At 30.8% G+C, this 11369-nt stretch overlaps 1 protein-coding gene across 1 annotated transcript; it reads right to left on the minus strand.

The window, feature by feature from the left end:
• Positions 1 to 7361: 7361 nt before the first annotated feature.
• On the minus strand, positions 7362 to 10003 carry LOC140674073 (uncharacterized). The gene is made up of 5 exons (XM_072907420.1): positions 9852 to 10003; positions 9005 to 9353; positions 8627 to 8866; positions 8335 to 8496; positions 7362 to 8089 (listed from the first exon to the last, which is right to left on the minus strand). The coding sequence occupies exons 2-5, from the start codon at positions 9348 to 9350 to the stop codon at positions 7968 to 7970; spliced, it is 870 nt and encodes a 289-aa protein (XP_072763521.1). The 5' UTR covers positions 9351 to 9353; positions 9852 to 10003; the 3' UTR covers positions 7362 to 7967.
• Positions 10004 to 11369: the final 1366 nt, after the last annotated feature.

The raw sequence follows: 11369 nt of genomic DNA on the forward strand, positions 1-11369 counted from the left end.
TAATGTCTTTCATATTGCGAAAAAAATTATAGCAGATTAGTTGATATCGTTATTAATTATTTAATGTATAATAAAATTTTGTAAATGTATCGATACGTGTTTTCAATTTTATTACAATGTTTTACATGACCTGTAATTGCGTTTAAGAAGCAATAAAGTGATTTTTATTTACAATATATAATGCGCTCGCGAAACAAATCGCATTTATCGCTCATTTACTCAATCGTTTATAGAATCCTAATTAAAGTTGTCTGCTCGGCATAATATTTTGCCAATTAATAAGATTGTAATAAATCACTGCTTTTACCTCGCGTTGAATTACGTAAGCACGCGATTAACATATTAACTGCACTTTGCGCATACGAATGCATATATTCACTTAATCAACGTTGTTTCTTTTGATATTTCAATTTTTTGCATAACATAATTACCGCAATTAATGTGCGGTTTTTTGAAATATATTAATTGTAAAATATATATAACAAACTATTTTTAATTAATTAAAATTTATTTAATATAACCTTTTTCAAATTTAAATTTAAACGCTAGCTTGTTTTACATTTAAATACATCTTATACAGCTATTTGTATATCTTATCTACGGAAGGCGTAAACTGATAGACTTACATGGATATTAATTTATGGTATTGTATTCGGTGATAAATAAAATTTAAATTAACGTTGCTACTATCAAAAAGTCATATAATAACTATAGGTTGTAAATATAATGCATTCTTAGATGCATATATTAATTCGATGCATTATCCGAGAGCGACGTTTATTTCGACGATCGTATTTTATTAATTAATTCCGGGCGCGATTGAAAAAGTCTTTCCAACAACATATACCTAGACAGCTGTGAAATATTTTAATTTTCAACAAACCTTTCGCGAGATGTGCAATTTCTTATATATGGTCGCGTCGCATTCGCGAGCCATATAACTGATGTAAAATGTCGCGACATTCCTTTGCGACGGATGACTATATTTAAATGCCGCGCTATTATGCATGCAGTTACATCACGCCCCGATTAAAATAGCAAATTCGCGGAGCGACGGAGTGCAACGCCGATAAGAGCGATTCGGGATGGCCGCGCAGCTGCGCGCATCGTAACCGCGATAAAACCGCTATCAATTCTCAGCGACGACGACGATGTCTGCAAATATGTTTGCGCGAATTGCATCCTTGGTATTCGCGCTTGTTACTCGAGCACCGCGCCTGCACCTCCTTGACTTTGGACTTTGCGTCACGCACGATAAAGTGCATACTTTATATATCAGGACTATTCGATTATTATCGAAATATTTCACTAATAAGAAATTCTAATTAATTCCTAATTTTCTCGACAGAGATAAATCATAATAAATAAATTTAAATTCAATGTTGTACATTAAATTTGAAAAAAATTTTTTATATTAATTAATCTTTCGCGTGAAATTAATTGGATCGAGGTCACGTGGAGATACTATTGTAAGTCGCCCTGTTGTAATACGAGGATCATTTATCGCGAGTTTATGGAGTTATTAAAGCATCGTGGTGAACCGTAAAGTTCTCTGTAGATAAATGGGAAGGCGAAGGGTATAATTGAAAAATTATTACCGACGCTTATGACGACTGCGATTGTGTGTTTGATGTACTCGCAATCATTTCACAAGCTTTAATTATATAATAAGCGAGCAATAGACGTTATGCGGTATACATATCAATTATGAAAAAAAAAAAAAAGAAAACTATATATTTTGAAACGTATTATTTAGTGCCATATAAATAAGAGTAATGAATTAATTTTACAACACAGATGTATTATTGTTTGATTGATAATTTTATTGATTAAAGGTAGAATCGGAGAAAAAAGAAAACGGTGTTATTTAATCATTAACCTTTGCGTGAACACTCGCATACTTAATCGCTCTTTTGCGTTCAGTCTTTTTCTAAACATTCTTTATATTTATCGCCTCGTTTAATGCGCAAATAGATCTGTTCTTTGTATTTTTACGATTCTTCTGAGGAACGTCAAGAACATACACACATACACATGATAACGCAGTAAGTTACAGTCTAAGGTTAGGTAATTGACGTAATCATCTCTCACAATAGGTCATTTTATAAATAAAAACTTTATTCATAGTCATAGATCACATTTTTTCATTGTAACAGAATTTACTTATCGCCATATTAAACCTGGAAATAGATCCGATATAAAGAGTGCTCAGATTATATTAATAACTCGATTTATAAAATACTTAAATAGCCTTTCTATCTTGAGAACGCGGTTTGCATATATGTCGCTCCAATTTAAGCTTGCGGATATTACTTCCGGTACCTACTTCGATTCTCCCAAAAATTCTCACGTGTGAATCCAAGTATACCGGACGATACGAATCGGCCGGGCATGTATTTTCTGCTCTCTCATGGAGTTGACATAACAGTTCGCGTATGTATATATTGTACATACATGCCGTCGTTGTGATGATTCGAAAAAGTAGGTTTCTGGAGCAGAAAGAAAGAGAGAGAGAGAGAGAGAGAGAGAGAGAGAGAGAGACGAGAGGAAGGTCCGGGCTTCTGTGTACGCTCTCCGAAGGCTCGCGAAGAAACGCAATAGCGGAACAGAACCGCGATAAGTGTTATACACACGCGATGAGTGTTGGCGCGTCGACTTGTCTTTTTTTTTTTTCTGGGGTTCGTTATTTTTCTCGAGTGTACGTTATCATCCCTTATTTCTTCCAATAATAGCGCGAGTGCTTCAGTAATAATTATCTCTGACGATAGCAACAATAATAATAATAATAATAATAATAATACGTACCGTATCATCAGAAAAAGATTAATGAGGAATTAAAGAGAGAAACGGGCAATAATAATTTGTAATAACCCCAATCAATTTCGAAAATAATCTACTGCGTATGCGTATTTTTCCAAGATTGCGCAAGACGCTCGATCAAACCTCTTTGTGAAAAAGTTTTTCTTTATTTTTATGTATCTTGGTCGTCAAAGGAGCGGGAGATGAAAATAATCATTCTCTCGTGCGCGAGTATAATACGTAAACACGTAGGCGTCTTTATGCAGAGATTTTTCGTAGAGAGAGCGAAGAAGGTGTCCTCGCAACTATAATACGGTCGAGCTTGTTAAAACGGCTACTCGTTCTCTTTTTTACAAAGTCACACAATTTCTACTCTTAATTTTAATGAGGTTTCTCAGAAAATGTATTTATCCTTAGGACATGGGATCAGAGAGATGAAGATGTTTATTTTATCCCTTATAAAATTATTTCTTTTGACAGTATGCTAAATAATTTTTATAATAATATGTTTTTAAATTAAGCAACTTTTTAATCAAATTAGAAGGGAAATTTAATATTACAAAAAAGCCAAATATCATTGTATTAATAAAATCAAGGTTAAAGGGGAAAAAAAAAAAAAAAAATAGTGAGAGAGTGAAAGAGGGTATCTCCATTTTTTATTTTTGCTATGGAAAATATATTTCGAAAAAATGAGATAAAACTGTGACCAACAAAAGTGCAAAAAAAGATTTTTTTGTCTTTGCATTGGATTAAGATCCAATCAAAATATAAATATGAAAAAAATATGATTTGATCGCGAGAAAAACGCGTGGGCGTTTTGATGCAGTTGCTCTCTCGGAATAGATATATCTAACGAGTATTTTCTTACGTAAGAATATCGTATGCACCACGTGTACCGACGATCACGTTATACCGGGCGGTGTCCGATAAAAGCCATGCGCCGACACGACATGTGAGCACGTGCAAATCTATAGTACGGCCGCGAGTCTTCATGTTACCGACATGTTACCGTCCACGGGATAGACGCGTGACTCAGTGTCGCAGAGCGATTTGTGAAAATGGACACAATGCGCACGTGTAATCTCTGTCTTAGAAGTAGACAGTCCTTCTTTGTGCGTTGGAAAAAAGTTTTGATATAATTAATAATTTGATAACAATTATATAAATTATTTTATTATATACTATATATCATTATATAATTATATATATATATATATATATATATATATATATATATATATATATATATATATATATATATATTATTAATTATGAATATATAAATATGTAATTATATAGTTATAATTATATAATTTAATAATTAATATTATAGAAATTAATAATTAATAATTAAGTTTTTATATAATTTTGAATGATTAAATTTTGACAAAATTAATAATTTTCACCATATACAAATAATAAATATTAGAATAATAAGTAAATGGAGCCAGAAGCTCTTTTACCATAGTAAATTTTGATACGTGTAAAAAGATTTGAAGGAAAAATCTAGCAAAATCTCGTGGTTCCAAATCTTAGTTTCGGTTACGTTTACACGACAGATGCTCATTGCAGTTGTCTGTCATAAATAACGGGAACGCAATGTGTTCTTAAAACTTAAAAATAGCCCTCCTTTTGAAGGAAGTGATGATGCGCACTGCGCACGAAACGCATTTCGTGCGCTCTGACAGATGCGTGTGACGCGTGTATAAGTGCAAAATTTTAAATTTAAAAAATAATTTGAAAACAACCACAAGCAAAATTCTAAATTTTCTCGCTACGTCCATATATTAGCACAACGAATGATATTCACGAGGTTTTTTTGAACTGTTTTCTTCACATTCTTTCTTAAAAGTAGTTTAGGAATGAAGAGAAAGTAATATTATCTTATAAGTAATTTAGTAATGGGTTTACAACTAATTTGTATATTTTTTAATTTTTTTAAATTTATATATATCTATTTTTTTTTTAATTATCAAATTGTGTCTTTCAGTGGTACATACTTTAATAAACTATTGTAAATAGTGTGTTTTGTTCAAATAAGACATTATTAGAAAACTAATTTTCCTTGAAGAATATGATGGATAGATAAATACGTGAGAAACACGAGTATTTATTGAAAATAACTTGGATGTGTCGATTTTGATCTTAAGCTCGGCTGGAGGACGCCAAGAAATGGCTATGATAACGTAACTCAGATACTAATTATATGTTATAAGCATTGCCATTATACGTAAGCATAAGTGCACCCACCTGGATTCCCGGACAATGTGACTGGACGTCGGAGAGAGACCTTTGTGGAGTTTTCTTACTCAACCCGTGTAAGCAGCTAGCCTAAGCGAAATGTCGTAACGCACAGCCGCAAACGAGCTAAATTATCGTTAACGGTAAACCTAGCGACAGAAATATTCGCCGCGAATAGAGGTTTGCGATCTAAAATTAATTCTCATTATCTTACACGGCCGTTGCCATGTAATCATCGAGAAAATTCACCGGCCCATAAAACGTGAAACATTTATATTCCCCGCGAAGTCTTCGAAGTAATGTGCTTGCGTCATCAAGGAGAGAAAGAAGACCGCAATGTTTAATATAAACGGTTACTCTCTTCACGTCCTACATTCGGCAAGTAGCGAGCTTGATTCTCTAACGATTCTTTGTATTATTCTATTTAACTTACTTTCTCTTTGAATATTACACAAATTAACGTAAAAGAATTTTACGTAACTTCCAAGTAATTTTATTTAATTAGATTAATTTAATTCAGATGGTCAAAAGCAATTTAAAATATCAATCTGAAGAAAAAGGAAAGAACGTAATTAAAATGTTATCATAGAAAAAAATATGATAAAAGTAGAATTAAAAAAAAATAGAATTAGGTTAATTTAATTCAGATGAAGAAAAGCAGTTTAAAATATCAATCTGCAGAAAAAGGAAAGAACGTAATTAAAATGTTATCATAGAAAAAAATATGATAAAAGTAGAATTAAAAAAAAATAGAATTAGGTTAATTTAATTCAGATGAAGAAAAGCAGTTTAAAATATCAATCTGCAGAAAAAGGAAAGAACGTAATTAAAATGTTATCATAGAAAAAAATATGATAAAAGTAGAATTAAAAAAAAATAAAATTAGATTAATTTATATAAATAATTCAGATGCAGAAAAGCAGTTTAAAATATCAATCTGAAGAAAAAGGAAAGAACGTAATTAAAATGTTATCATAGAAAAAAATATAGTAAAAGTAGAATTAAAAAAAATAAAATTAGATTAATTTATATAAATAATTCAGATGCAGAAAAGCAGTTTAAAATATCAATCTGAAGAAAAAGGAAAGAATGTAATTAAAATGTTATCATAGAAAAAAATATGATAAAAGTAGAATTAAAAAAAAAATAGAATTAATAAACATTTAAATAGCATTATTAGGTATCTATTTAAACGTTTTATATTTAAATATGTCAACTAGAAATATCATAAAAAATTTTTCATATGTATTTTTACATGTAATATCTTGCAGAGAGTATAATATTTTCATTTTTACTTCTCTCTTTTCAATAGTTTTATATACGTGTAATACGTCCTTATATTTATGCATATGCGCTTTATAAATGCCTTGCCAGTTTGCAGTTAGCGCAAATGCAGTGTAGGTGATTGGCGAGAGCCTATTATGTCACAACTTCTAGTTACAGTGGCAAGGTAGAGCCGGGCCATGAACCCAATAACAACACGTTGCACAGACGCACGTGACCGATTCTCTTCGCGGAGGTTTTCCCGCGCACTATTCTCCAACTTTTTAGTACTGTAAGCGATATATAAATAATACTTTCGCGATAATTTGTGAAAGAAATTCGTCGTTTTATTTAAATGCTGCGTTTCTGTCAATAATTGTCATAACTTGACGGTTGGGTCTTTGAAGTCTAAAATATGTAACAATCCAAGTTTATTTCAATAATAAAAAGAAATACTTTTATAATGTTTTAATGAGATTTACATATAATTATTATAAAAGAGAAAGAGGAAAGCGCAATTATTTTTATCGCGGAATGTTTAATCGCTCAATGTTTTTTCATTGATAAGGTTTTTATTGTTTATTTCTCTTCATTAATAATTTTAGACGATATAAGTTTTTATATTGTCTGAAATATATGATAATGATAAAATATTATTTCCGTAAGCTGAAATAGATCAACGCGAGTGTGTTATATCGCTCATATCTTATTATTCGCGCGATAATAGCGTTTCCATCTATACACACATACATACATAACGTGTAGAATGGCGCGTATGCCAACACTTACATGCGTCGTAGACAATCTTATCTGAATATATGTATATTTACATATCATTTTGCACGAGATTTCAGTTCTGTTTTCCCTCCCAGTTTTAGAACCGTGAAGTAATCTCTTATTTTGTTTTTATCTGTGTTAAGTATATACGTAATTGTATTCCAATTGCGCATCGTTTCAATGAAACGTATACCTTCATAAACGTGCAAGGGTCAATCTATTAAAAAAAAAAAAATTTAATTTAAATTTAAAATCTCAGGGGAAAAAAAAAGAAAATAATGTTTTAATTTTGTCGTTAAATTTTATTATATATAATTGAAATGTAACTTATGTTTAAATATAAGGATTTTTCCATCTCTCTAGGACAATAAGGTTTCTTTATTATTCACAAATTTTTATATTTTACAATTTTTTCTCGCTCATACTCGTAGATACTCGCTTATTACATGAAAAACGCAAATACTTTTTTTTATTAATTACTATTTGTTATAAAAACGTATATAAGAATAGATTTTAATAAAACACAAGGTCAAGCTGTAAAATAAATAGTATATACGCATACATATATATGTATGTATATATCATAATATATTATGCCTTGGTATATATTAAGATATACATAATATAATTTTATATAAAAAAATATTTTATATATGTGTGTATATATTTTTTTTTTATTACAGCATATTAATATGTATTTTATCGCTATTCTTTTAAACACACATACATATAACAAATATTAATTAATATTACAATAAATAATCATATGTTATTATAATTTTTCCTATCTGCACAATAAATACATATTTTTTAACATACAATGCAATAAATAATTATATAATATTATATTTGAATAATAGTAAGTAATTTATCGGTTAATTTCATAATTAATGTTTTATTTTACGACGTGACGATTGACGGATATTTCCGCAGCAACAATCACGGGAATCTTTATCGCTGGTGAAGGACTCATATTCAGAATCCTCGCTTGAGAACGACGACGAATATCCTTAGAACATGAAGATAAGAATTTATGCAAGGGACCAAAATGTAAAACCATTAAAAAAGAATTAATCAAATTAGTCTGGGAATAGTTAGAATTTGGTCAAGTGTGGTTTTAAAAAGTGAAATAAATAATATAAAATTTCTCACGTGAAAGTAGCATAATGAAAAAAAAAGTAAAAGTTCAAATACTGAACGTACATACATTTTCGATCGCAATAATAGATAGATCTATAGAGAATTTCAACGTACTTTCAGAAGATCCTGTCGTACGCTTCCTTGAAACTTTCTTATTACTAAGCGATTTCGCATTTCTCTTTTTCAACACTTTCGAACTCCTCGAGGATCCTGCACACTTTGTATCGCGCATATTGCAGTTACAACCGTAAGGATCAAACAGGTTGGTCTTCTCTTCTGTAAAAACAGATTTATATATAAAAGGAATGCGTATATAAAATAAATAAATATTTGTCAACACAGAAATAATGTGAGCATTAACATTTTTATTTATCAGATGCACAAAATATTAAGATTATTAACGTACTCTTAGAAGATTTCATTGCGCTTTTCTTCGAAATTCTTGCGGTTTTAAGTGATTTGCAAGTCGGCGCAGTTTTCGTAATTTTTCCCATCTTTTTCGAGGGCATCTTTCCGCATTTATTTTTCGAATTTTTCTGTCTCTTCTTACTACTGGGTTCTTTGCAATCGCAGTACGTATCACAATTACAGTCGCAGTCATCGGAAGAATCCGATAAATAGATGTTTTCCAAAAGCTCTTTGTTTCCTATTAAAAGAAATGTGTGTTTAATAAATTAGACGAATTAATATGGAGATATCAAATTGGAGTTAAAGTACGTTTGTTATAATTAAAATTGAAATTATGATATATTTAGATTTATATGATGCGAATATTGTAACGCACTTTCAGGAACTTTCAATGCTTTTCCCTTGAAATTTTTTTTGCTCTCAAGCTTTTTCAAAGCGTTTGTAGACATTTCGGACGGATTCCTTCTTTTTAATAACCTTTTTTTCACTTGCATATATTCTATAGCCTTGTTCTTTCGTTCCTTCTTATTTGTAAACATTGAATAATCGCAATCCGAGCAACTGCAAGAGGTAAAAGATGCACTTGAGCTTAATTCCGATAAAGATGTAATAGATTCTGATGAGCTAAATTCTGACGATTCGAGTTCTTCGGAATCTTTTGCGAGGGAGCAACAAACATAATTTGGATGCGCTCCTGAATTTCTTTTAACGTCTTTTGACATGTCCTTGAAAAAAAAAAAAAAAGATATATAACCATGACGTATTGCAATTGAATGTCGGATAAATTTGATGAAGCTTCGATCAATTTTCTATGCATATAAAATATCACAAATGCTTTTATCTTCTTTATATTGTTTATTATCTGTTGCTTCATTGAAGATGTGTATATATATATATATATTTTTTTTTTTTTTGAAAAGCAATTATTAGCAAGTCGGAATTGCATATGATAAGATATAAAGTTAATTATTATTATTTCGATCGAATAACGTGTTTGATATTTTTTACGACTTTGAAAGACAAATAATCGTAAAAATAATTGTAATTTAGAAAGGTTAAAAAGAGAATTATATGTATATATAAAATATAAATAGATACAGTTAAATCTCTTGCGAAAAAATAGATTCTGATCAATTATCAGTTTAACGCAAGTTTTACAGTTTATTTGCAATCTACCAGACGCTTTGCATTTGTTTCATAAATAATTCAGATCTGTTACTTACCAATTAATTTTTTTCACACTTGAGTTGAACTAGAATAGCAAATGAAATCTTTCCAGAGTGACATCAAAACGACAACTGACGCGATACTTTTCGATCACACAATAGTTTGAATTTTTTTATTCCTTATAATGTTTGGTACGCCGTAACCTTTCGTTATTATAAATATTTTTACGTGAGATAAATATACACAAACACATCGTGCTTTTACAATCTAATACGTAATACATGTTTATATATTATACCTATGACATGTTTTCCTTGATAAATCATAATAGAGTGTCGACAAAAAGAGCTATAAAAGTATAACAATATACAATATAAATATATATCGATAATGTATCATTATGTATTGATTTCTGTGCAAAATAGAATATCGTTTACGAGATTGCAAATGCAACGTGCGGGCGTGTTGCGCGAAGTTATGCCATATTACACAGGTCATTATGCAACGCGCGCATTGACGCAATTCAGATCTGATCGCAGGCATGGCACGAGAATCGATCCATGGGAAATCTTGAATTATACGTTTTATATATCTCGTTTGCGTCGCCGCCACCTTCGCCACCGCTATTGAGTAGTTGAATTGAAAGGGCCCGCGATCGTGACTGCGATTACGTTAATTTCTTCGCTTATGATAATGGCACAGGGCGGCCTTGTGCTCGTAAATTTTGTTTCATAACCAGAGGAATTATTACATTGACACGCTCGGCGTGGCCGGCTGTGCCGCGCGAAACTAACTAGATTTATATTTTATTGTGCGGCGCCGCAAACCATGTTTATAAACCATTCAAGAGGTGTCCGATAATCCCAGACGTGACGTGGGTGGAAAAGTCTAATTTAAAAAAATTAATTTCTGTATATTCTCGAAACATTTATTTGACAAGAGTTGGAAGCTTAAGCTCAAAGAAGCTTAAATTTCTGAATTTTTAAAAACCATTTTCTACCGAAAAAAAATCAATTGTAATTCCTTTTAACATATCTTACCTACATAAATTATATCTAGATGTATTTTTAAATCTCATAAAAATTAATTATTGTGTATATAAGAACGTCTTTTGATATTCTGTATTTGTTACGTTTCAAAAGCTGTTTGGGAAATACAATTTCTCTCATTCGATAAGTGTGAGCGAGGGTGATGAATGTTTACGATGTTCCATGGGGTGTGACAGAATGGCGTGACTCAGCGGTTACGGGGATGACGTAAGAAAATGGGGATTTTTCACGATCTCCCAGAAAGGGAAGTGAGAAGAGAAAGGCATAAGCGTGATATCTGTAATCTTTCTATTTCTAGATTTCTATTTATATTTAAGTATTAGGGGCTGAAACCACACCCTCAAAATTAAGCAACTCCGTGATGTCTGAACGAAATGGCATGTAATTATTTCTGATTTAAAGCAGATGAATTTATTTTAAACTTATAAATATAGAAACTTGGTTCATTTCTATAAGAAGAAAAAAATTCTAATTGCTTAAAGTGTTATTGGTTGAAAATGAAATTTTACAAAATGGGAATTCGCT

Source organism: Anoplolepis gracilipes, chromosome 15, assembly GCF_047496725.1.
Source record: "Anoplolepis gracilipes chromosome 15, ASM4749672v1, whole genome shotgun sequence".
Lineage (NCBI taxonomy): Eukaryota > Metazoa > Arthropoda > Insecta > Hymenoptera > Formicidae > Anoplolepis > Anoplolepis gracilipes.

Coding starts and splice junctions, on each gene's coding strand:
- LOC140674073 (XM_072907420.1), bottom strand. CDS start 9,350: ATGTCAAAAGACGTTAAAAGAAATTCAGGAGCGCATCCAAATTATGTT. Junction 8,497..8,626: donor CGCAATGAAATCTTCTAAGA/GTACGTTAATAA, acceptor CTGTTTTTACAG/AAGAGAAGACCAACCTGTTT. Junction 8,090..8,334: donor TACGACAGGATCTTCTGAAA/GTACGTTGAAAT, acceptor TCATGTTCTAAG/GATATTCGTCGTCGTTCTCA.